The sequence below is a fragment of the Sturnira hondurensis genome, unplaced genomic scaffold, assembly GCF_014824575.4.
Source record: "Sturnira hondurensis isolate 20B ecotype Veracruz unplaced genomic scaffold, ASM1482457v3 Scaffold0016462, whole genome shotgun sequence".
Taxonomy (NCBI): Eukaryota; Metazoa; Chordata; class Mammalia; order Chiroptera; family Phyllostomidae; genus Sturnira; species Sturnira hondurensis.
The window spans coordinates 2,078,327-2,105,814 of record NW_028089093.1 but is presented as its reverse complement, the minus strand read 5'-3'; the positions used below and the strand labels follow the sequence as shown (position 1 = coordinate 2,105,814).

Genomic DNA, 27,488 nt, shown 5'->3' with positions numbered 1-27,488 from the left:
CTTTCAGATCCCGTGACCAATGTTACTGGTCTTGTCCTCAGGACTCTGAGAGAGGACAGGCCGTTGAATGAGTGTGGCAATGTGTATAGAGTGAAAAACGCTACCTTGAAGATGAGTGTGATTTGCTGCTGAAGAACATAGGAGAGGCACCACTTTAGTCTTGGCGAGATCATGGGAAGCTTTCTAGAGCAAGCAGTGTCTGAGCAGAGGACGGATTAGAATATCTGATGATCCTAAATGGTTTAATACTTGCCCCTCTGTTAACCCAGAAGCATGTAATGTGCTTATTTATTCCACAACGTCCTCGAAGACAATTGTGGGCTTACGTTTATGAGAAGGATGAATGACAGTCCCGGAATGTAATAAAAAACGAGATGTTGTGTGCTTGTTTAGGTCATCAGTGACCTGATAAATATTTTGAAATGACACCTTTACTTGGCTTTTGTTGTCACTATTAACTATTATTCAGGGCCAGGATTCAGTATTTAGAAGAAACTATGCAAGGTGTCAGTCTAGCAATGAAGGGTTTCAATGAAGCGGTAGGTCTTCAAACATTCCCGCCTGTAGTATCCAGGGCTTGAGAAAAGTTTATTATCCAGGGGAGAGAATCTGGCTTCTGCACTCACATCTTAGAAAGTACATCTGCCATCCCCTCTTCTGTTTCCTCCTTTTCTTTCTACTCCCAGACCTCCTATCTTTATCTAGAAGGTTGGAGGAGTTGGCAGGACTTAAGGGGCAAGAAGGAAACAGCCCACTCTGAGTGATGAAGCCATTCCAGCTTTCTGCTTTCTTCATCTCTCAACTTGAGGGTCTTCGTTCCATATTTGCAATTCTCTAAGGGATAGTATCAGCTGTGGCTTTTATTGGTTACTTTGCTTAAGAAAAACCACAGCTGAATTTCCAGAACTTTTGTCATGTCCAAAGCAAATATATTTAAGAGTTTGTATTGTGAATTATAGGCTTGCTGCTGTTTTGTCTCTTGTATGGTAGCCACGTAATGTTTTTCATTAATCTTTGTTAAATATGGTAGGTATGAGGCTGTATAATAATTGACTTCATATTTGGAGTCAGTGATCTAATCATTTCTTATTCCAGAAAAATGTTTTTTTTTAAGATGGACCCATTTGTCTATATTTACATAGGTCATTAATATTTTGTAGTGGAATCACTAGTCCAGTATGTTAATTAAAGGACATGCCTTTGTTTGAGCGAGGGGTATAGTCTAGTGTTTTTGACTGGTGCTTAAAGAAAGCCTTCCAGCCCTGGCTGGTGTAGCTCAGTGGATGGAGCGCGGGCTTGCGAACCGAAGAATCGTGGTTCGATTCCCAGTCAGGGCACATGTCTGGGTTGCAGGCCAGTTCCCAGCAGGGGACCCATGAGAGGCAACCACACATTGATATTTCTCTCCTTCTCTCCTTCCCTTCCCCTCTAAAGATAAATAAATGAAATATTTAAAAAAAAGAAAGCCTTCCAGATGAGTAGTTTTACATTCTGGGTTGACATTTAACGATTAAGAACTAACACTAACCATCAAGAACATCTAGGACCTTATATGCTAGGTGTGGCAAAAGTAGGTTCACAGTTTGTATGGAAAATAATACAATAATTAATAAAAATGATATGAGAATAAACTCCGTTTCATCTACTTACAACTGTAAACCTATGTTTCTCCCACCCTGTATTTCTATCATTTCTATCATTTTGATAGAATAGGTTAATTTAGATTTAATGTAAGTTTAATCAAATACATTATAAAATATATAACTGGATGTAAAAAAGGGCTATCTTTTAATTTTCCACTGAGAATAAATTGTTTTCAAATAAAGGAAGTAGAGATCTATTACAGATCAGTTTCTTAGGCAAAAGGAGGTGACTAAGAATTAAACTTTCAGAAACATTCTATGTCTCTCAATCTGCCCTCACCCCCCTAGACACACCTCCACAATCACATAGTTATTGATGTTTAAAAAAAGACAAATTTACAGCATGAAACAGGAAAAAATGACCTCTGTAAGATTGCTAGACTATATAGATATAAACTTTTATATGATACTTCAGTTTAGGTCCATGACTTGTATCAGAGCTTAATTGCCAAAATAATTTGCTTTCCGTTCATTGCTTTTGTCAGAATGTGGCTTTCTCAGTACGAGCTACCCAGGTATTTCTAGGTGGAATGGAACTAATCAGTGTGTAGCCCAGTAAACACCTATGCATAATCCCATAAATTTGAAACATTTCTCCAATGAGTGGTTTCAGCTAACTTAGCTACTTTGTGCATTACCTTAGTGGGAAACATTCTAAGTAATTGTAGGATTTAAGGAACTAGGCATTTGCCAACTGTTCATGAAATACTTCTTTTTCTCTTTTCCAGTTCTGTACTCATGTATATTTAAAATAGATTTCAAAGATTCACTAATTCCTATAAGATACTACCAATGTATTGCTTCCTGTGTTGATACTTTGTTATAACATTTCTCATGTTAAAATGTTTGAGTTATGCCTCTGCAGTGCTTATTGTACATGCTTGGTCTTTCATCACCATATTTAAACTTCTCTCAGCATGAAAATTTCATTCAGGGCATTGTGTGGAGCTGGGGTCACAGTGTTGGTTTGGGAGGACCGCATACCATGCATAACGATATATGCTCAAAAACCAGAAGTTCAAGGGAAGTTTCTATAATATTAATTTCGATTCTTTCATGCTTGCATTTAAACATTTTCCTACTAAAGAAGATAGGGGAGAGATATGCATACTACTTTTGCCTACTTGGGAGGACAGTATCATTTACATACTTATGAGAGTGTTTCACGAGGATGCATGCCAGGTCATTCTCTCTCTCATTTGCAGTTTTCGTCTTTGTATCGGAACGTTGTTATTCCGGTTGGGGTGCACTTTTGAAATGAAAACACCATACTGCTTTGGTATTCTTTCTGTTTTCTAGAACTTAGATGCCTGGCCTCTTCGAGATGTTTCACAATGACTACTTCCTTTCCCTTTTTATTTTGCAGCTTTGAAGAAAGACGACACCACCTTTGACGAGGTAGGTTACATTTCTTTATCTAATGTTAGATGTATTTAATTACTGTCAGGTCAAGTCAATAGGTGCCAACTTCGCACTTAGAAACAGAAAAATAAATGCCTTAAAAAAAAAAACCCAACAAGGAACGATGTCCCTTTAGTTACATCATATTATTTTCTGATTTTAAATATGCAAGTGAATGGACAGAAATATGTCTTTTTAAATTAGCAGACACACAAAGGGCACTGCCGGCCTTGGTGGCGTTGCCTTCTAGACGGTGGCAGTGCTGCCCAGCCCGGGGCCGTGCGCGCGCTCGGGCCGGGTCCGGAGCTGGCAGGAGCCGGGCACCTCGGCTCCACGCAGACCTCCTCTGAACCAGGGTGCGATGCGGCGTTGACGCCACAGATCGTCTGTCAGACTCCCAGAGGAGGAGCTGACTTTTCCTGTTCTAGTTTTCCTATTCTTTGTGTATCAGATCTGCCTTTATCTACCTGCCACAAAGTAGCAAAAACAAAAAAAAAAACAAAACAGAACAAAAACCTGTTCAAGTCAGGCAGAGGTAATTAATAGCATTGTGAATGTGATTTTTCAATTGTGCTGTTTCCTGAGTTTTTTCTGTATCAGTGGGAGTCACCAGAGAAATAATGTGTTTACAAAACGCTCTCAAGAGTGCTATAGAGGGGGCGTTCACTGTCGCCGTCCAAAGCCACAGTAATTGATCTGTGTTGTAAACCGGGCCACACGTGTATACGTATTTACTGCGTGTTTATGTATGAACACAGATGTATCTTCACGGTGTGCTTATCCTGAGGCCTAGTGAAAGCGTAGAGTAGTAGTTTGATGTGATTGTTTAACAGCGGCGGAATCCATGGAATATGCTACCTTGGTCGTAGTGCTTCAGAGAGGAAAGGACATTTGTGCTCAGGGAAAGTCCCCTTGGCCAGGTGGCTGGCTGTGGTGCAGGGCAGGACCGTCCAGGGAGAACCCGCTCAGACTGGGATTTCTGGATGGGGCCAGTGTCATTTGGCTCTCACGGTCTGCTGCTCTGTCGGCTGCACCTGTTCTTTGTCGGGGCCCAGCTCTGCGGAACTGTGCCCCTGGGCTGCAGCACGGCTTCCCCTGCCAGCGTTCCTGAAGCATCCTCTGAAACTTAGTTACCCCAGACCTGAAGCGACAGCGGGATCTTTCCTTGTCCATCTGTAGCAGGTAATAATGAGGTTTCCCCTAAACCTGTATTTCAGGAATTTCGACAGTGTTAACGGAGATGTCATTAGGAGAGCCTTTTCTTTCTTCTCAGAGGAAACTGATGTGAGAATATTGGGCACCTTTCCTTTCTTTATGAGGAAAAGTCTCTCCTCTCATTATGGAGGTAATTTAAGATCACATAACAAAGAAATATAAGGGAAAGGAGAAAGAAAAATTCTTCCAAATCCTATTATTCAGTTACAGCCACTGTTGAAAGTTCTTGCTTCTTTGCTCATGTTAAAAAACAAGCAAAAACCCCCGCAGTCCACATATTATATACTGTTTTTTTCCTTCTAACCTGTGACAAACATGTCATTTTCCTGTGTTTTTACAGGTGACTCCTAATCATCAGTAGGAGTGTAAAAAAGCTCTTGTCTTATTTAAATACCGTTGTTCACGATTGTGCGTTATTCTGTCCTGTGGCTGTGACACGTGGCTTTCAAAATAACCTGAGGCTGGAGCCTAGATGAACGTTAATGATGTGGATATCAAACCCATAACTACCCACCCACCCACCATTACCCCAAAAACCTCTGCATTTTGTAATTTGAGGAAAATCTATCCATAGCTTTTACAACGTGTTTTCCTTCCTCTGTACAAGAGGTTAGATAAATACCTCAAATCAGCAGGTCTCTGGGAGAGACCTTGGAGGTCATGGGGCCCCCTTCATCGTCTCACAGATGAAGAAGTGGAGGTCCAGAGGGGCCAGGTGGTTTCCAGTTAAGCAGGAGAAGACCCGGGGTCAGAGCCTGGGAGGCAGTGGTAGTAAAGGCATGCCTGTGTGTAAATAAACCCTAACCCAGCCACCCTCTCAAGCAGTTGACAGACTCTTTCCTGTTACAAAATTGTTGTGAGGATTAGATAAGCTCAGTTTACAAAGGCTCCAGAATGGTGAGGGGCACAAAGTAAATGTCTCTGAATCGGTTTGATCATTGTCCTTGTCTCCCTCCTCCTCCACACGCATGCTCTCACCCCGACACCCACCTTCTCCGGTTGGAAGGGCTGCCAGGAGGGTGAAGGATTCAGTTCAAAATTAAGAAATGGGGCTCTGAGGAGAGTTATTTTCAAATATTCCTCTATAGTTCCATATAAGGCTTTTTTGGCGATTGGCACATTAATTAAAACTGTGAGAATATTGTCTAAAACCCACCGTGTTTCGGGTTCCTCCAGAGGATGGTTGCATTCAGTGCTGTAATCCCTCCGGTGTTCTGAGTGTGGTTAACATTCAGTAGCTGTGGAATAAGAGTAAATATCTGTTGCCAGTAAGAAGAGTGTTGAGGTGAATGTCAAACAAAGAAATTTCTCATTTTCTGGTTCCTACCTTTTGGGGCAAGCCATTTAATTTACCCAGGGTTCCATTCTTATTTGTAAAATCAATCAGGTAAGACTGTGGTCTTTGAGTTGCTTTCTATGCTTAGGTCTATGGTAGAATCCTATGTAACGGTCAACATAAAATTATAGTTTACCAAGATCAGAAAAGAGAACAATATGGTTATACAAATGGGAAGTCATGACTTCTTTTAAGATCATCTTCAGATTATAGTGGTAGAAGTTTTGTGAACTTGTTTTGTGGTCTTCCTCTCAGAGTCGGGGGACCTCAGCTGTGTGTTGGAATTCAATTAGGACTTGAGTCTTAAAACCCAGGCCTGGGTCAGCTTCTTAGACAGGCAGCGAGGTGTGGCAGCTCTCTGTCCTCTTCGTCTTCTCGAGTGGGAGGGCTCCTGGTCTCAAGGAGTGGCCTCCTCCGGGTGCCTGGAACTGAGTTTAGTTGCTACTGGCTGATTTATGTAGAGGATTTTTCCAGGGTGTGTATACATGTTTGACCTTGAGGAGAAGAAAAAAATATGGACCTGTTTGAAAAGTACATTCATTTACTTGTTCTTAAATAGGCTGAAATACCATGACTATTAATTTTCATAACCAGCCTGGAATTACATTCAGGAACTGCGTGCTAATGCTTGCAGAGAGAAAATGAGGCGCTCTGGGAGTTAAGTACTGTGGGTCTCGGACTGTTACACTGGTAGCGATTCTGTCAGAATAGGGAGTTTTGCTGAAGTCACTGTATTTGGAGAGAGGACGTTCTAAGAATGATCATTTTGCTTTTAATTCATTGTGTATCTGGGTCCTGATTAAAATATGGAGCATTTTATGTCCTGTGGGTTTAATCTACACATTTGAGGTGGACAAACTCATCCTAAGGATATTCCAAATAAGTTTTATTGGTTTTAGTTTGCCCTTTTATCGTTTTTCCCCACAGAACTTTCTGCTGTTTGGAGCCCTGGGGTTTGACCCAGCACACGGCTAAAACGAAGGGGCTAAGTAAATAGTTGTTGGAGAGACAGACGCTTCGGCCAGATTGCAGGAGGAAAGCAGATTGCTATTTTGTGTCACTGCTTAAAGGGGACACAGTGTTTCCGGTGACATTGTGATGAGAGCTTCTAGTAAGTGTCAACTTCCTATCTGTGACACTATTGCAGAACTTTCCACATTTCTTTCTCACCTTTGGTCCCCCAGCGAATGGCCCTGGCATGTCCCCTTGGTGGCCCTTTCTTCCCAGGAAGAATGGACAATGGCTACACTGTGTCTTCTGGGGAATTTTTGAATCTTATTTTTTTTATTTCATTTGTTTAAAAATAATAATGATATCTAAAATGTAAAAGGTCAGAAGTACAGTTAATCTGCCCCAATGTAAAATCACCACGTTAAAACCGTTTGAACTTTGGAAGCAAAAAGCTCCAATTGAATGTAAATATATGTGTATAGAAAGAGTTGGAAAAGTCTAAAGCCACAGCAATTCATGAATGGTTCTGTGCATAAATTAAGAGGTTAAATTGTTTAGTTTTAGCTCTGCTTCAGGCTTCTGTTATTTTAGCTGAGTCAGAACAAACTGTTGACTCTGCTTGGCTTTTTAAGGAGAAATACAAAACTTTCAGTGATTGAAATAAACCTTCGAAATGCAAAGAGTTTTATTTGTTTATGGTATATGATCCAGAAACTTAAGTCCTTATTTGTTTGAAAAAAAATGAGGGGTCATTTATGAGTTTAATTATTCGCTCTGCTCACTTATTTCATGTTTGCAAAGTGTCAGGGGCTGCCAACACATTTTGGCATTATCCAGCTGCTTTATCTTTTGTATATTAAACAAATGTGTAATAGAGCCTATCAAATAACTTCACATTTTTACATCTGATCTGTAACTTCTTCAGGTACCTTCATATAGGGTAACTTGCCTCCTATCTTCTCAGTCTAATCATTTTGTGAGATGTAATGACTTATGTCTGAAAAAAAGTCCAGCCATTGTTAATATAACAAGAACAATTTGTGTGACATCAACGTAACCTGGCAGACAAGGAAAGTGGATTGGAATGCATATGTGTGAACAATGATGACTTCACTGTATAGTCAGTGGGGGCATTAGACCCATTGAATGAGCATGTGTACTGTGTGGTCACCTCATTGAAAATGACTGAGAGACCTTGAGCAATGAATCTGTACTAGCTTTTGCATTGAGCTTGAATATTCCTCTGTGGAAACTATTCGGATGATTCAGAAGGCCGCAGCTATGGGCAACTGGTAATTGGCAGCTTCATCACAACAATATGTTGGCTCATGCGTCACGTCCCATGCAGAGTTTTTTTGTGAAACGTCACATCACCCAGGTGACTCAGCCCCCTACAGTCCAGATTTGGTGCCCTGAACTTCTGGCTTTTCCCAAAGTTAAAATTGCCTTTGAAAGGAAAGAGATTTCAGGCTTCTGATAAGATTCAGGAAAATATTGGGAGAACTGTGTGAGGTCCCAAGGTGTCTACTTTGAAGGGGACTGAGGCATCATTGTCCTGTGTACAATGTGTCTTTTATCTTGTACCTTCTTCAATAAATGTCTCTATTTTTCATAGTACATGGCTAAGTACCTTCTAGACAGACCTCCTGTGTGGGGACAGTGTTCATTGATTTCAGCTTCTAGTCCATGTTCCCTGTTGTTATTTTGTAGAAAGACGTAACTAGAATACCTGCAATGATAAATGGGGTGGTGATTTTTCTGAGATCTCGAGTCCAGGGCTTCGGTACAAATATGATTTGGGGATATTCTTGGCCATTCTTTTCCATACGCTGAGGTTGGTGGGAGCTGTTGCAGTCTTTTCTCACCCTAACCATCATCTTCATTGGAGGCCTCCGTGTCTCTGCGCATGATGTATATATACATTGCGTGCAACAGAGTAGCTTCAGTTTCCCTGACTTCCTCCTCTAAACTGACAACCCCCAGCAGCAGTCTTGCGTTCCTAGTTCTCTCACTCCTGCTGAACTCCCTCTGTTTGTTCTTCTTCATTGGCCTCCAGTTTCCACATAACCCCTCCTTCGCCTGCCCTGTCCCTATCTTCCAGCCCCCAACCCAGCCCCCTTCTTTGTTCACTCATGGTACATCACTTTCTTGCGAGTATCCTCAATGGCCTTGCCCCTTTGTACTTTCCTTGTAATCTACTCTGCCGGCTCTTGATTTTGACCTGGCATCTTTTCCTTTTTTACCCAGTGGCTGCCAAGAGCTGCTTGAGGAAATCACTCTATAAATAAATTTATCGTCTCCAGCCTCAGCTGGAACCTGAGGCAACTATGCATGACTTACAGTGTATGGCTGGCCTGTTTCCTGCTGAAACCTTTCCACTGCCCCGAAACCTCTACCAACCCTCCTCCACCCCTCCTTCCTTTAAGTGGATGACTTTCCCTCAATATTTGCTTGCTGGAGTTGCCACAGCAAATTACTGCAAGCTGGGTGACTTAAACAACACACATTTATTGTCTCACAGTTCTGCAGACCAGAAGTCCAAAGTCAGAGTGTTGGCAGGGTTGGTTTCTTCTGAGGGCTATGAGAGAAGGATCTATCCTGGACAAGTCTCTTTCCTTAGCTTGTAGATGGTCATCTCCTTCCTGTGCGTCTTCACATGGTCTTCCCTCAGTGAATGTTTGCGTGTCCAGATTTCCCCTTTCTAGAAGGATGTCAGTCAGTGAATTAGGGGCCCACTCTACTCCAGGGTGACCTCATCTTCATTTAACTAGTTACATCTGCAATGATTCTGTTTCTAAATAAGATCACATTTGGAGGCCCTGGGGGTTGACTTCAGCATAGGAATTTTTGGTGGACACGGTTCAACTCTTAACACTCTCCAAGTTCTTACAACACTGAGTACTACTAGGCGTCTGCTCCGTGCCCACACAGCTACCTTCGTTTGCTCCCGTCTTACTCCTCACCCCACCCCCATCTCAGGGGATTGTCTTCTGTTCTAGGCTAGTTCCTCCTCCTCTCTTGAGTCCTTTCCATGTCAGAAACTTGTGTAACTGAGTCTTTCTTATCTACGTTTTCTGTCTCTTCCTTTGTATGTAGGTATTTCACCATAGGCTCCGAGCATGGTTAAGTCCTTCCCATCTCTTTCATCATAACGGAAATCCTGTGTTCTCTGTGGTTGTTTTTTTCGAGCTTTCCTCGAATGGTTTGTCTGTCGCTTGCTTTTGGCTACCCTATGGGTTATACTCACATCAGTGTGGCTGACTCAACTCCAGCTGCCCAACGGAGGTTTTTGCCTCTGCATCTTGATCTCAGCACTTACAAAATGTTACTAATTCTTATGTTCCCTAAACCTGCACCTGTTCTCTGTCCTAGTTCAGTGATTAGCATTAACAGCCACATGAATTTCCAAGGCAAAAACTTGACACCATCCTAAATTTCCCTCCAAGCCCTGAGTCCAGGAACTGGCTCTTGTCTGCTCTTGCCGTCTCTATTCCCACTGCTGAGGGGCACACTCAGCCTCATGTTGTCCTGCCTGGACTTGCAGTGGTCTAACTGGCTGCCCAGCCCAGAGCTTGCTTCCCATTCCAAATGAATGACAGATCTGAAATACAAACCCATCTTCCCGTCAGCTGGAGGTTCAAGTCCAAACTCCTGGCTTGGCTTTCAAGGCTTTTCAGGCTCTATCTTCTGCCTCCCTTTCCACCTCATCAAATAGTCATCTCTTATTTGAATGTCGTCATGGGCATTCCAGCTGCCATGACCTGAGTTCAGGACTCTTAATTGATCTCACTGTTCCAAATGTCAGTCTTCCACTCCCACCTTCCCGAACGCCTTTCTCATCATGATACTTCCCTTCAATTCAGAGATTTATACATCAAGTATGTATCAATGTTTGTTTTACGTGAGGCTCTATTTGTGCACTGAACTTGACTCTCAATCTAGCCAGTCTCAAAGAATTTAATCCCGTGACATTTATAGATTGACCAGCTCCTATCATCTTTCAGTGTGGGGCTTGGGCACAGATGCAGTGTTACCCTTTAGAGACAGATTTTATGTAACTTTATACCCTGTTTTGTTTTCATCGTGGTCGTGTCTGCCAACCCTGGAAGATACAAACCTATTCCATTCAAGATGCCTAGAAACTTACAGACTGTTCTCATTATGCCAGTAAGGCATTATGTTTCAAATTCAACATTTCGGATGACTAAAAAAGAACTTTACTTCCTCTCTAGCTCTCTCATTGGAAATTTGGGTGAAATTTTCGGATGCTTGAAACTTTCTGTGCTCCACTTTTTCCTTTAGTTCGATCACATTTACCATCTCCCTAATTATGGCAGCATAATTACCATAATTATGTCTTGTTCCAGACTGTGGCTACAATGTCTGGGAAGTGCAAAGACTCAGAGAGTAAGTTCATGTCACAAAATGCAAGATGTGCACATTTAGAGGAGAATTAGTCACTTTTATATTCTTAATTCCCAATAAACAGAATGTTATGGAAGTTGGAAGCATGAAAAGCACCTGTTTTCTTTTCATGAGCATCGTGCACCTGGGGACTGGCCACCAGCCTGTAGGGAGTCTGTCCTGTAGGGTGGTTGGTGCCCCCTTTTGGGCAGCGCTTTGATGTGCTTGTTTGAATCCCTTCCAGGAAGCTGACTTTCGGTGTAGGAAGTCTCCATACGGCCTAGGTACTTAACACTTTTCTCCAAGTACAAAATGGGCCTAGCTATAGGGAGTACATTATACCCATTTTCCTTCTGACTGAAATTTGAACCACTAATTTATAATCTCTAAATCCTTAAATTGCTTGGTTGTATTTGAGATGGCTTTTATGCTAGGAGCCGTAATGGTAATTGAAATCAGCTAAGTCGGGAGTCAGGGTTTTTTTTTTTTTTCCTTTTAAATAATTTTTTATTTTTCAAGTGCAGCTGACATACAATAGTATATTAGTTTCAGGGGTACATCCCAATGATTGGGCATTATATAACTAAGTGATCATCCTGATACGTGTTGTACCCATCCGATACTGTACATGGTTATCACAATATTATTAATTATATTCCTTATGCTGTACTTTTCCTCCCATGACTATTCTGTAATTACCAATTTATACTTCTTAATCCCTTCAGCGTTTTTACCCAACCTCTCAACCCACCCTCCCCTCTGGCAACCATCAAAATGTTGTCTGTGAATTGGTTTCATCCACTCTACTGTTGATTCCCTGTGAATTGTTCTTCATTTCAGTTAGTTTTCAGTCTAGTAGATTGCTTGTCTCTATTTTGTTTACTTTGTGTGTGTGTGTGTGTGTAGTTCTGTTCTGTTTTTTCATTTGTGACATGTTTCTTTGTCTCATTTTGGCAGCCTCCCTGTGCTTGTTTCTATGTATTAGGTAGAGCAGCTACATCTCCTGGGCTGTGACCACTGTGGGGGCCCAGCTGTGCAGGGGCCCATTCCACAGAGCAGGACTTTCTTCGGCAGAGCTCTGATGTCCACTGAGTCGGCCCCTTGTGGAGGTGCTTGTGGAGGTGGCTGGGTGGTGCTTCAGATGTGGTCTGAAGCTCTGCTCCCCCCCCTCCTCCTCTCCCCTCCCCTCCCTGCCCTTCCTCCCCCTCCCCTTTCCCTCCTCTCTCCTTTCCTTTTTCTTTTGTTTTAATATATGAGCCTGGGGATTTTATTAAAAATTAAAAAATATATATGGCAGTACTTTTTACTATAGTGTCTTGTAATACAATATTATGTGCTTCTTCGAAAAATAAGATTAATGGTTTTTATGTATATGTTCTTTTAAATAGCTACTCATTAAATTCTAAATTCCATGATATTAAATCGTATATGCATGGGTAAGGAATGTGTGGAAAAAAGATTTTTAAGGCTCTTATGACTAGTTAAAATAAAGTACAAAAAATTGTTTCAATGTGTAACTGTGCACTCAGCCAACATTGTGTCAGGTAGAGTACTTATTTGACTTTTCACTGATACACGTTTTTCCAGCCTGGCAAATCTGACTTGTAAGTATTGAAAAAGACTTGAAATTGGACTGAGAACCTGGGGAGTTCTAGAGTCACCATTTCATGAAATTCATGACATTTCATGTTCTTATTTGTGTTCTCTGAGCCCGTGGGGCACCCTCACGTGAGAGGTCTGTAAAGTGTGATTGGACAAGATACCTTTACCTTCAGGGAATTCCCATTCTAGTCTAGCTGACCTCAAACACAGTGTTCTAACTCTGTGTTCTGATCAGCTGGCCCATTGAAGTATGCAAATAATTTCCTTAAAATACTGTAGAGCAGATTGATGTCAGCCTCTCCATGCTGCTTTGATGTATTTATGTGGGGAAGTAAGGGGCTAAGTTGCGGTTAGAGTATCGGGAATTTGGCCTGTTTCAGAGTTTGCCTGTAGGAATGTGCCAAGCAGGAAGTTATCACCCGTGACATATGTCTTGGTGGCAACAAACTGAAATATGTTCTAGTTTGTTCTTCGCCTTAAGGCTGGGCTATGATTATAGCTTAGTTACCTTAGAGCATTATTTCTTCTGCTTTAAAGAATTTTCAAAAGGGAAGGAGCTTGCACAATGTTGTTAAGCATTGTTGGGCATGGAGGGTAAGAGTTTTCTCAAAGCTCCCTGCGATACCGGTGTGGCTTCTCCACCCCCTTACCCCAGCAACACCTGGGAGATACTGCTGCTGCAGTTACCAGGGTAGTTTTTGCGTGTTTCACAGCCCACAAGTGTATTGTGATGATAACGAGATTGGTAGCCGCCCTTCTAAAATATCTATTACTGAACTGTTAGGGAGGGGTTGAAGATGGATATTGGTATGGTCTCACGCAGCCGAATTTTTTTGAACAGCTCTTGATTTCAGATCATGCATCCTGATTTTGGTTCCGAAAATATAGCCCCAGATCTACTATTGTGTATTGCTTGAGATCATATTAATTTTCCACATGTATTAGCCAAAAGAAGAACTAAGAGAGTGATAAAGAAATTTTAAACAAAGAAGGGCTAAGTAGACATTATTCCATAACAGATAAAAATGAATAAGGATAACTTGCAGTTATTTTTAAATTTTAATGAAAATTTTATTAATTAAGAAATTATAGGTAAAGAAGAGATAAAATTGATGAGATAAAATTGTGGGTTAGTAATAGTCATTCGTGGCATGACTTACAAGTTCTTTCGCGTTGTATGTGCTCATTTATTTTCAATGAGTTATATAGCTTCTTTATATTGTCTTAGGTGAATATGATGAAGAGTTTCTGCAGTGCTTGCTTCTCTTCCCTTAAAAGGCAGACTATTTAATTTTATAAATGAGCATCCTTGAGTCATTAGATATTGGGGTTCAGGTGTGCGAACTGCTTGGTAACATATGGCCTGTCCCCATATGCCTTAATTGAGCTCAGAACTTACCTCAAGAGGTTTGCATTACTGTTTAAATGATGTGTTATATGTGCAAGAAAAAGGCGCTTTAGTCATAAAAGGAAAGTGTAAATAAATATGTACTTTTCAAGGTATACTGGTCAGCTTTACATTAATGACAGTTAATAGAAAGCAGATGAAAATCTTAAAACACATATGAATGACCATAATTGGATGACAACGATTTCAGATACTTTTAGTGTCTACAGCATTCCCTTCATTTCCCTTCTTATATTGTTTTATATATACACATTTCCCTCAATTTGTAAAACATATTTTTTAGGCAATGTAGGCATGTTTAATTCACCCTGGGCTTTTATCAGGTTCTGAATTTTTCCTTTTTATCACAGTTACATATTTTTCCACTAAATAATTTAAATATTTGCCACTAAAAAAAGTAATACTCATTGCAGAAAAATTACAGAATAATAAAAAGCATTAAATAAAAATGACAGTGTTAAGTGAGAACACCATTGTGTATGGAGGAGTAAAAATCTTAGGTCCGTAAAACATGTGTTTTCTGCATGGGGGAAACACCTGAAAAAAGGAAATACAAAAGGATAGTACGGAAATTGAAGTCCATTCAAGTTGTGACTTGCTCAATGCCCCTTGGCTAGAAAGTGGTTTAATCTGTGATTCTAACCTAGTCTCTCTGACTCCAGCATGTGCTTAGCATTTCACTGGGCCGCACCGCAGGAGAAGGGGGGCACAACACACGGGCACTGTATGCGTGACACTCGGTGCAGAGATGGAGATGCACCCAAAGTTCATGCAAAGGTGCAGCTGATGTTTGGTAGTAATTCTAATAGATGAATGGTTTCCCAATTAGATATAGGGGCAAGTGAACAGAAAAGAGTCCTATAGTAGATTCCCATGTCCTTTTGGAGCCAAGTTCCACCCATTTTACCAAGGGGAAACTGAGGCCCAGGGAGATTAAATAAATTGCCAAAGAGAATATGGTAGGTTGGCGTGAGATCAAGCAGGTCTCTTTTTTAAATGACTCTTTGCATTGCTTGTATTGCTGGTTTTATCTGTATCTGGGTGGAATTGTTGAAGATATGAGCTTCCTCCTTCTAGTAGTAATAGTTTAATATGAATTTCCGGTGAGACATTAGGGGTCAGCAGACAATGAAGGTTACGGAAAGTTAACGGATGGATGAGGTATCATGAATCACCAGTCTGCTGGGAGACATCGTGAGAGTGATATTGGTGTGTGTTTTAACCAGTGTGTTCGGAAAACAGTCTCAGAGGATCTTTCAATGGGTGTAAATTGCCTCCCTTCAGCAAGGCAAATAGTTACTATTGAGCAGAATACATGAGATAATATATTTATTCTTTCTCTTCAAATCCCGACTATTAGCTTGTGCATGTGAAGTGATTCTAACGTCATTTTTATTTCATATTGTGACACCTGAAACCTTCGTGAAGGTTAAAAAGATAGAGGAAACAGGCTGAGCTTTTAAATATTTACATCTTTGTAAGAAAAAGGATTTTAGGTGGGCGTGAAGAGAGACCCTGGTTGCTTTGTATTTCTTTTTATTGGTAAGTGGATGCTGAGAAAAACAGACCCATTTTTTTCTTTCTTTCTCCTTTTCCTTCCACTTCCCTTACACTTCCAGTACCATTGGAAGGTGTTCTTTCCTTTCCCCACCTGAAGGGGCTTGGTCTTGGTAGGGACTGTGTGTAGCCACAGGCCACTGTGCTTCCTTCAACCAGAGCCCATTCACAGCCCTGGCAGTGGGCCCAGTCAGTTTATGACCTTTTGGCTGCTTGTGCCATCCTGCCGCTGTGACAGACGTAACTCTGTCCTGGGTGACTGGAGCAGGCCAGGGAAGGAGGAGAGCAGAATGAGAGGTGGGAGATGCTGATGCTTTGTCGTGATTGGCAGTTAGCAGAATTATGACCCTTGAAAAAAGACCTGAGCATCCTGGGTTCCCCACTGCATTTCAGGGACGAGTTCTGTCCTGTGTGTGCATGTGCATGTGAGTGTGTGTATCGTTTGGTATACTTCCAGTTGGGAAGATCTGAGGACATAGGAGTTATTTTTAGATCCTCTCCTGGTACCAGTTGGGCTCAGACAGGAGAATTTGGGCCCGCGTAGTGTTTTTTTTTTTCTTTTTCTTTTTGATGACAAGGAGCAGAGAAGTGAAAATCTCAAGAGAGCAAAATCAGTTTTCTGGTCACCAAGCTCATTAAGTTAATATTTACTTTGAAAATGAATGTATTTGCCAGCCCTTCCTGCTGTTTGTTTGGGGAGCATTTAACTTACATGTGAGAGCTCTGACTGGTTTCCACTTCTGTTCGGGCGTTTTACCTCTGAGGCCAGTGGCCCGTGTGGTGTGCTGATCACGGTTATAGTAGCTGTTATTACTGTTACTTTACTTCGAATCACATCTACCTGGAGAGTGAAAGAAGGGACATAAACGAAGCTAGCTACTTCTCTTCTCTTTCGCTGTGCCTGCTGCTCAGTCTTATTAAACCTATTTCTAATAACTCAGTTAACACACACTCAAGTATTTAAGACAGTTGGAAATTTGATTAAAATACAGCCTCAAAACAGATTACATTAGAAAATTTTGATATTCATTTGTTATTCTAATACAGTACTATATTTTAACAAGATATAAGATAACACCTGGTACTAATGAAAAGATAACATATACAGGTGACATAGAAAAATTAGGAATTTATAAGAATAGAAATTTTTGTGTTTAGTAAAAGATTTCTTTCAATACCTTTAAAAGAATATTCTTTTCAGTTTTCAGTGTTATTTTTTAATGCATGAACATGGTATATCTTGCTATTTATTGTTCAAGTCCTTTTTATGAAGTATTGTAGTTTTCTCAATCTTTCTGACTTGCCTTTTTCATTTGTTACTCGTGTTATTTTGAGGCATCTTTTAAAAAATGTTAATTATGAATGAGACTCATTCTTAATTTTTGTTGTTTCTGCTCCCATGGATTTTACGTATTTATTTTGTATATTGCTATTTTACTGAACTCTATTGGTTTCAGTCTTTTTTCAGAGGTTTCCGTTGGGTTTTCTAGGTGTATAACACATCATCTGCAAGCGCTATTTTTTTCTCTTCTTTTCCTGTTTTTATCAGTTATTTTTTTCTCTTGATGCTTGTAACTTGCTAAATTAAACCTGTTATTTTCCTTAGGTCTCCGGTGAGTATTTTTCCAATATAAGCAATTGCAGTGAACATAAAATGTGGATTATTTCAACTTCTAGGTATTTAATAACCAAAGGGGCCTCAGGTGCATTTTATTGTAAATTTTGTTGGCAAATTTGTAAAGCATCCTGTGTAAGAGAACTGCTGATTAAGTTTAATTATTTGAAGGCTATGTTGAGGAATTTTTAATTTACTTATTTCACAAAAGAGATATATGCTTCTTTATTCAATATCTTCTTGACGTTCCTTTGCAGTCAAGAGTCTGTATATACTATTTTACATTAAATTTATTTATCTTTAGAGAGGAAGGGAAGGAGAGAGGGAGAGAACTATCAATGTATAGTTGCCTCTTGTGAGTCCCCTGCCAGGACCTGGCCTGCAACCCAGGCATGTGCTTGACTGGGAATCCACCACGATCCTCTGGTTCGCATGTGCACACTCAATCCACTGAGCTATACCAGCCAGGGCTGGTATATACATTTGTATATTTAAATGTGTAATGAAAGCCACAAGTATGTCCTGCAAAATGTTGCAATTAGCACAAAAGATTTTTGTACAGTCGGAAACCTGCAAATGTTTATGAACTTTTGATGGGACATTACCACCATTTTGGGGACCAGTGAGCATCACCGATTTGGGGGTAAGTCATAGGAATCATTGATTCAGTGGTTGAGGGCTGCATATTTTTCTTGGAGATTTCTTTGTTTTTGAGTGATCGGCACTGGCTCTCTTTGGCTGTGGCGCTGCCTGCTCTCCAGGGCTTTCCACCTTGAGCTCCCCCTACTGGAGGGCGGTGAGCTTTGGGATCCCTCCTCCACCCCAGCAAGCTTTGGATGCCTCCTTTTCCTTATCTGTCCAAACAAGGACTGTAATCTCTGCCTGGCAAACTTCGTGTGAAGGTTAATCGGATAATGCTTGTCAATCCTCTGACCGGTTGGCAGGCAGGCGCTCTCCTTCACAAGGCTTGACTGTGCCCCTCACACGATCCGCACCCACCAGTGACATTTGTGTCATCCTTCTGTCCATGGGAACCCTCACATCTGTGGGGAGCAAGCTGGGGTCACAGGGTGCCTGTTTAGCTTTGCCATGGGGCACGGGTGATCTCATTTTAGGAACCTGCTCACATTAAAGATGGGGCAGCTGAGGCTGTGGAGTCCAAACTTAGGCTTCCTCCTGCACTGCTCCCCCACCAACCCCATTACAGCACGTAGAAGAATAAGCAGACAACACATTTGGGGTCTTTTTGGTGAGTTTATTTCCATGATTCAGACATGACATTATTTCTTTTTCCCTCTTTTTTAGGATGCCATCGGAATTCAGTTGTTTATTGATGATGAGACCAAAACAAAAAATACACACACAAAAATAAAACCCAAACAAATCCTAAAATGATCATTTCTTTTTTTAAAATTAAATTTATTGGGGTAACATTGGTTAATAACATTATGTAAGTTTCCAGTGTAAACTACTATAATGCCTCCTCCGTGTATCACATTGTGTGCTCACCACCAAAAGTCTAATTTGCCGTCAACATATATCTGACCCCCTTTATCCTTAATTTTTTTTCTTTATACACAGGATTAGTTAATCTTCCCGATAATGTTGGCATTATCATTGCTACTTTTGCAGACGGGGAGGCTGAGGTTTGGAGAAGTGAAGCACGCAGCACAGGACTGGGTGGTGTGGTAGCACTGGGGGTGGTTTAGACCCTTGCCAGCAGCTCAAGTAGCAACTGGGAGGGACCTGCTGGTAAAAGGAATGGAAGTTCCTTGCGTTTAAATGGTACTGAGTTACATTCATTGTTGAATTGTGTGACTTTTACATTGCAAATTAGCCCTAAGTGTGTATTAGGTAGTCCTTGGCTGTGGGACTAATTGCGAGAAACAAAATGACAGAGCTGCACACAAATCGATTTTCCTGCTTAGAGGAGGTAGTTGCTCCAGTTCTGAGGATCCTCTCCCATTTGCCTTCCGGGTTCTTTCTTATCTAATTAAGAAGTACAGGCCAGATGTTGTTCACTGTCAATAATTCAGTATCCTGTCTCTCGCCCCTGTTGTTAGTTTGGAAACAATTTAGAATAATCTGTGCACATTCTTTAAAAACCATGAAGTGACTGTTCATTTGTGTGGTAGTGTTTTTGCTCAGGTAGATCCTATGGGGTTTTGGTCCTCACCTTGAAATGAATGATCTTGTAGAAGAACTGAGGACCCAGGGTGGCGACCTTTTCCAGAAGTCTCTTGCTTGTAATAAGGGGAAAACAAGCTGAGATCCATGAGCATGTGATTTGGGGTTCATTCTGTTTATATCTTTGTTCTTTCCTCCTCTTTCCCAAGATACATAAGAAATGAAACATTAGAGATTACGTGTTGGTGCATTGGATTTTTACCGAAGGTTGTCGTTTCTCTAAGTGGGGAGCGTGGGTGTGGGAAGGTGGGGCAATGCCTACGGACCTTATCAGTGATTTGGAAGAGGCATTGTTCTGATCCCAAAAGTCTAGCAAAGGCTACCTTGACTGTTTTTTACTGAAAGTCCTCCAGTCATTCAGGCCAGTTTATATTGTGTATTTATTTACTTTTATGTAAAAAGTTCCTTCTTTACTAGCCCAACTTAACTTAGATCAAAGTTCTCACCCAGGGACCTTTACCTAAGTAGCATCGCCTGAGGCTGTGTGTGTTTTCCTTCTGTCTTTCTTTTTTTCCCCCCTTTTGAAAGCTTTCTGAATTTCGCCCCATCTGCACTCTGGTTTTTCTTCCTTTTATTATGACTACTATGTAATGAATATTCATAGTTTCCATTATTGTCGTAGCATACCATTTGTCAACTCACTGGCTTCCCTGTACTATAATGTAAAAAAATATATGATTTATTTAGATATCTTAAACATTTTGTCATCTTTCTTTCCTTCTTTAAATTTTCCCCTTCCAGGCTCTAGAGTGTGTAATTGTGTGAGTTGTGTGCCCCTAACAGAGACGTATGTGCAGGCCTCACACTACACAGGACAGAATGTCAAATGACTTAACAGGATTTCTGTCATGGACTGAAAAGAGGGGATCTGTGCCTTCCGAGGGGACAGTCTGACCACATGAATACCAATAATTAGACAGCTTTTATTTTAAGAGACGGGCAGCTGTTGTCATAGTTAAATTCGAAGATCTTTCGTTATTTGCTCCTCTCTTTAAAGAGCCATTGTCCATAGATGCCTCTCCTAGGCAGGGCAGAGACCAGATACCAGAGTCAGCAGGGGGATGGGGGGGGGGGGCATGTTGATGGTGTGAAACAAGGAGGGAAAAAATCTGAAAAGCAATCTGGGAAGTGTTCTGAACATTAGATTTTAAGGTATTGGGTTTGTTTTCTTAATTTTTTCCAGTTTGTTAAAAAAAAGTAAAACACCTAAATGTTGTTCCTGCCAGTTAATTTTTGAGTGCTTTTCAGGTAAATTTCCACCTATCTCTCACTTGATCAGAAGGTCTAGCCATGAAATCTCCCCTGAAGCAGCCTCAGCCACCCCTTTGTGTTAGTGCCTTCCTGGAGTTTTCAAGCCTTTTATTGAAATCAGTGCTTGTTATCTCTCGCTGTTGTTTGAGAACACAGTTCCTGAACCTTAAGATCCAGTGATGATTCTGCTGGGGGTTTAGGATTGGAGGGGCGGACGGCTATCTCCCTCTTTGCATCATTAGAGGTCCTGCAGGCCCGTCTCAGGCCAGTTCACCTCGGCAACAATGTTGGTGCGCATTCATCTCATAGCAGGTTTTTATAAAGCTTCAGAGTTTACAGAACAATTTCTCACGTGATTTCAGTACACTCTTGCAGCAAAGCAGCCTTGGGAAGTCGTGGGTACATATTTTAATCCCTGCTTTGGAGAGGAGGAAATTGCACTCCCGAGGAGGTGAGTCTGTGCCTCAGGCCACGATTTTGTGTTGTCCCAATGATGCTGGCCCTGGATCCCAGGTTTCCCACCCACCTATCCTCACTCTTTTTTTTTTCATTTAAAAAGATTTTATTTATTTATTTTTAGAGAGAGGGGAAGGGAAGGAGAAAGAGTGGGAGAGAAACATCAACGTGTGACTGCCTCTCGTATGTCCCTTACTGGGGACCTGGCCCGCAACCCGGGCACATGCCGCCTCACCAGAGAGAGTCAGGGTTTAAGGACGTTGCATTCGGGCTCAGATCAGGGGAGGTGTGTGACCTAAAAGCCCTAGCAATGTGGATTTCAAAATGAGAGTCATTTCTTCAATATTGTAACATGAATGACGAATAATATAAGTCATCCATTAATGTGCCCATTCAGACAAATGCATTTTAGTTCCCATATTTTGTGACAGATTTATAGACCTGTATACTTAATTTTCTGTAGCTATGAAGAGCATAAATCCTATTTTGTATTATTCAGATGCCTCAGGAGCCAACAGCTCAATGGTGCTAGGAATATTGGCAGTTGGGCTAGGAGGAAAGAAGGCAAAATGCTAGCAACCGTCCCCTTGAGAATAAGGAGAGAATGAGACATGCTGACAGTGTTACAAACTAGGGCAAAGGTTTGGCGAAAACAGGAAACTTCCTGTGAGAAGAATTTAGCCTTAGATGTGGATTCGAGTTTTTGCGCCACCATTTAGTGGCTTAGTTACAGTGGGCAGTCTCCTAATTCCCCTGAGCCTCAGAGTCCTCATGGGAGAGTGAAGGCTGTGAGGCAGTTGCATGGGCTGGTCCAGGTGCCAGCGAGAAGTCCAGGTGCTCGCTGCCTGGGGTCGCCAACCTGCAGTCTTGTCTAGGCTCCCAGTGTTCTCGGTTGTGTGGTACTTAACCTCTCTTGTGCATTTTGAAGTCGGGGGATGGTGATGGTGCTGGTGATGCAGGAAAGAGCCTGACACCTCTATTAAACTCTCACTACGCTAGTCTTTTTCTCTTCTCTATAGATTTGTTGAGGTTAAGCCTAGTGAAAGGAATTTAAATCCACCAGAATATAATTTTTTAGTACCTGCATCAGATTTTATTCGTGGGGCTATTGGCCTATTATACCTTAAACATTTATTTTTTAAATGTGATAATTTTGTACTATTAATCACTTAAAATATTGTGTTCTATCATGTCTAGGAAATTCATTATAAGCCTTTGGAAGAGAGAAGGCTTTGTGATAAAAAAAAGCCAGCTGCCCAGACATTTCCAGCCCCTCACCCATCCCCCAGCAGGAGCAGCGTGTTGGCAGAGGTCCAGATTTCCTAAGTGATGGGATTGTTCCCGGGGCCAGGAATGAGAGGAATCTGCCTGGACTGGAGATGGCTTCAGCCACTCCGCTTGCTTCCCATGTGCAGTCTGGTTGCCAGACTAACTGACCTGGCACCAGTTTCCATTGTTCAGAATACTATTTTAACATGGGTGTGTGAGGAGGTCTTGCCATTCAGAAAAGACCTTTGAATCTGCTCTTGAATCTCACGAAGTTTTTGCTTTTCTCTTTGTGCTGTGGAAGAAAACTGTGAGCTCATTTTAATTTACAGTTACGTCTCTGCGCATGAGTGCGGTCAGCCTCCGTCCGTGTTTTCCACGTGTAGTACCTTCCTTGATCTGACTCGAGGGCTGAGATTGTGGTTGTACTTTCCCCCATATACTTCGGGCTGGGGAGGTTTAGTTATCTGAATGGCTCAGGCCAGGAAGTTATTGGCTGTTGTCAATGGAATTTGTTTATCTTTTCCACTCCTCCGCATTCCTAGACTCTGAGCGAACTCATCATCACTGTGATTGCACTTCAGGGTGTTGGCTCCTCCCCTGGCTCTATTTGCATTAAACACTTGATATTTCCCTCTTCTTTGGGTGTAAATTCAGGGACCCCCCCCCCCCCGCAGACATTACAGAAAGGGTTCTCTTGCTCAGCATTCATTAAAATAAAAATATTTCCCGCTGAATACCTCCTGTACTCTTTTTATTTGCCTACCTCCTACATACATATTTTCTGCAGGTATTCTCTAGGATTTGGGAGTTAGGATTTGTCTATCTACATATTTTTTTAAAGGATTTTATTTATTTATTTGTCTTTAGAGGGGAAGGAGAGAGGGAGAGAAACATCAATGTATGGTTGCCTTCTGTGCATCCCCTGCTGGGAGTTGGCCTGCAGGGAACTGGCCTGCAACCCAGGCATGTGCCCTGACTGGGAATCAACCGTCTACATAATTTTTTTACACTTGAGGTTAATGCACCTGGTAAGCTTCTAGACCAGCACCGTCCAATAGAACCATGATGCAAGCCACATGTAATTAATGGTTTTTCTTGTAGTCATATCAAAAAAGTAAAAGAAATAAGATTACTTTAATTTTAGTATATGTTTCTTAACTCAATATATAGTAGTCCTCTTTAATTGAGGGAGATGTGTTCCGGGGTCCCCCTTGGATGCCTGAAACCAGAAAGTGCCAAACTCTTTCTCTGTTTTTTCCTATCTATACACATACCTAAGATAAAGTTCAATTTATGCATTAGGCACAGTAAGAGATAAATGATAACTACCAATAAAATCAAAGAATTATAACAATATCCTGTAACAAAAGTCATACCAACATGGCACTATGTAAAATAAAGGGGACTCAAACACAAGGGCCTCACGATAGCAGCAGTCTGAGAACTGAGATGGTTAGTAAGTGACTCCCGGGCAGGTGGCTTCCATAGAGTGGACACTCTGAGCAAACGATGTCCTGGGTGGGACAGAACTGGACAGTGCCAAAGTTCGTCATGTTACTCAGAACGGCCTACAGTTTAAAACTTATGAATTGTTTCTTTCTGGAATATTCTTTTTTTAAATTGTTGTTCAAGTACCGTTGTCTCACATGTCCCCCACCGTTCCTCCCCATCCCACCCATGTCCACTTCCCACCTTCAATCCTACTGCCCGTTGGCTTTGTCCATGTGTCCTTTATACCTGCTCCTTGATGACCCTTCCCTTTCTTTCCTCCGTTATCTCCTCCCCCTTTCCTGGAATTTTCTATTTAATATTTTCAGACCATGGTGAAACCATAGAAAGTAGAACCTCAGATAAGAGGGACTGTGTATCAAAATACTACAGTTTGGACATAATCATTATACAAATTATTATCGAGATTTTTAGTTTTTTGTATTAAGTTTCAAAATATGCTTGTGTATTTTATACTCACAGCACATCTCAGTTCGGACTAGCCACATTTCAGGTGGTCAGTAGTCGTGTATGTGGCTAGTGGCCTCCTTCCTGGTCAGCACAGGTCTTATGGTGACCTTTCTTCTGTCTCAGGAAGGCATTGCACTGTCTGGCAACTATTTTCTGATAAAAGTGGCTTGGAAAACAGGCACAAGTCCGTGTCTTTTTGCCTATATTTAACACCTATCTGGAGCGATTTCCTTTGTCAGAAAAACTAATCGTGGGATAAAATACCCTAAAACACAAGTTCCGACGTAGCACATGTCAGGTCATGTCAGTTTGGCTGACTGCCGGCAATAAATTGCTTCATCCTATGGCTGAACTTAGTAGTCAGGAGAAGGCTCCGCATTTCACCCAGACCCTGGACGCACTCACACGGCCGTCGCAGAGCTCACTTCGATGCTCCTGAAGTCTGCTGCCAAGCCTGCGTGTTTGTGATTGACACTTTATTATAGTCACCATGCCCCCCCCACCCCGCCCCCAATTACTTTTCAAGGTCCTGAGGTTTAAAAGGTGAAAGATGATTGACCTTTAGGGTGCTAGCTCATCTACTTTATGTTTCATTTTGCACCCTCATTTTTCCAGGGCCCCTCAATTACCTTCTTTGCAAAAATGGTTATTGTATGTTAAGGGTCATTACATTTCAGCCTTTGGAGGGTCATTATAGTCTGTTCCAGGATGGCGATCTGGAACTTTAATGTGGATGTGAATCACCTGGGGACCTGTCACAGGGAGATTCTGGTGCAGTAGGGAGGAGGTGGTGCCTCAGACTTTGCATTTCTGAAAAATCCTCAGGGGATGTTGACAGTGCTGGTCCGCAGGCCGCGAAGAAGCCGGGGCCTGTGCTGTGGTAAGAAAATGCCCATCTTTGTTAAGTTTTTATCAGCCTGCAGCAAAAAAAGAGAAAACTAATAATGTAGTGAGTGAAGTTTTCCGCCATGCTAAAAGTGCTCTTTTGTTTTTCAATTTCTTAAAATTCAGAAACAATTTCTGTTTTGCCTTCTTGTTACCATGGTAGTTATTATTTTTTTAAAAAAATATCATTTCATGGCAAAATTAAGAAGCTGACATCCCTATCTATATCTCCAGGTTAATAAAAGAAAATAATTTTAATGATCTACAAACTCCTAAAGTCTGAGACCACCGCACCGTCAAAACTGGTGGTTTATACTTTTCTTTTGAAGCGCTTGTGGGATTTTGTATTGCTGTAATCACGCAGGGAGTTGTTCAGCGTCGCTTTCTCCACTCTGCTCTAAGCTCTGTTTCCCCCCCCCCCCCGCCCCCCGCATCACTTTGTCCCTCCCATCCAGCACGGGGTGTGGTGCCTGTTAGTTTCCAGTCAACACTGTGAGGATGGCTTTATGCAGTGCACCTCAGTGGGACTGGTACTGCTTCCGCAGGGAGTTTTCAGAAATCGGAGAGAAGCCAACTTGTCCAAAAGCATGGAGTGTGGCCCCAGCCCATGTGGCTCAGTTGCTTGAATATCATTCCACAAAGCAAAAGGGCACTGGTTCAATTCCTGGTCAGAGCACATGCCTGGGTTGTAGGCCTGGTCCCCAGTTGGGGTGCGTGCGAGATGCAACCAGTTGATGTTTCTGTCCCTCTTTTTCTCCCTCTCTTCCCCTCTCTCTAAGAATAAATAAATAAAATCTTTCAAAAAACACAAAAGAATGGAGTGTGTATTGTTGTTTGGTGGGTGGGAAACTGGGGGTGCTAATGTTCTGTAGTATAGAGAATAGCATTCTGCAAAATCTCAGAATGCCCCTATTGGAGGGTCTGTTGGTGAAAAACCCACAAATAATTACCTGAGTCGAAAACCTAACCCACTTAGCATATAAAGGCAAACAATTTTGGGGCCCATGTTAATATATGAAATTTTCAGTAATGTAACTGAACATTACATTAAAAGTTGTACAATAAAAAATATGAACAGCGAAAGGATAGCAAACTCATTAACAACCACACCTAAAACAAAAGCAAACTAAGTGGACAGCTAGATCAGGAGCGGAGCCACAGAAATGGAGATCACATGGAGGGTTAGCAATGGGAGTGGGAGGAGGAGAAGGGGGAGAAGGTACAGAGAATAAGTAGCATAGACGATGGGGAGAAAATAAGGGGAGAGCAAGAGTAGTGTGGGAAATGTAGAACCTAAGGAACCATGACACATGGACATGAACTAAAGGGGGGAAATGTGGGTGCAAGAGGGTGTACGGGGTGGAGGGGAATGAAGGGGGAAATGGGACAACTGTAATGGCATAATTAAGAAAAGTGTATGAAATAAATAAATAAATAAATAAATAAATAAAGGTTGTGCTTTGATCTGTTGGTAACTTAACAAAGATATTTTGGCAAATCCCATCACTAGTAGCAGTGCTGCTTAGGGTATTTGAATTGTACCAGTACACACTTGTGGGCAATATGGTGATTATGAATATGTGTCTGTTTTCTTCTCCCCGACCCCCCACAGGGCCTTTATATAAAAATAGGGCATGCCTACCCTGACTGGTGTGGCTCAGTTAGTTGGAGCATCCACCTGTAGACTGAGGGGTTGTGGGTTTGATTCCTGGTCATGGCACATACATGGGTTGTGGGTTCAATCCTCAGTCTAGTGTATACAAAAAGGCAACTAATCAATGTTTCTATCCCGTATTAATGTTTCTCTCTCTGTCTCTCCCCACCTTCCTCTCCCTAAAAGCAATGAAAAAATGTCCTCAGGTGGGGGTAAAAATTTTTTAAAAATATTCCATGCCCTGGCTTGTGTAGCTTAGTTGGTTGGAGTATTATCCCATAAACTGACAGGTTATGAGTTTGATCCCCAGTCAGGGCACATACCTAGGTTTTGGGTTTGACCCCGGTTGGAGTGCATATGGGAGGCAGCCAATATGTGTTTCTCTCTTTCTCTCTCCCCCTCTCTCTCCTTCCCTGCTACTCTGTTTCTAAAACCAATTAAAAAATGTCCTTGAATGATGATAAAAAAATCCTATAAAAAAGTGTTGCATATATTCAGGTGAATGTTTTTACTTCCTTTAACTTCAAAGTTACTCATTAAAAATACTTGCAAACATCTTACTACATCATTAAATCATAGTGCAGTCATGCCTATTTACTTCTTAAAATATGTATTTACGAGGTCTGTCTGGAAAAGGTCCAGCCATTGTTAATATAATGAGAATGGTTTCTGCCACACTGATGTAACCTGGCAGG

General features: G+C 41.6%; 1 protein-coding gene across 2 annotated transcripts in view; it reads left to right on the top strand.

Annotated features, from left to right (window-relative positions):
* The window catches only part of CDK14 (cyclin dependent kinase 14), a 549,832-nt gene that overhangs the window by 4,516 nt on the left and 517,828 nt on the right, over window positions 1-27,488 (top strand). Inside the window, exon 2 of one of the 2 annotated variants that reach the window (XM_037066082.1) lies at window positions 3,010-3,041. In XM_037066082.1, the coding sequence (XP_036921977.1) occupies window positions 3,010-3,041 (32 nt within the window). Of the gene's footprint in view, window positions 1-3,009; window positions 3,042-4,125; window positions 4,227-27,488 lie in introns of those variants that run through there. The other variant, XM_037066084.1, reaches the window with a different exon arrangement.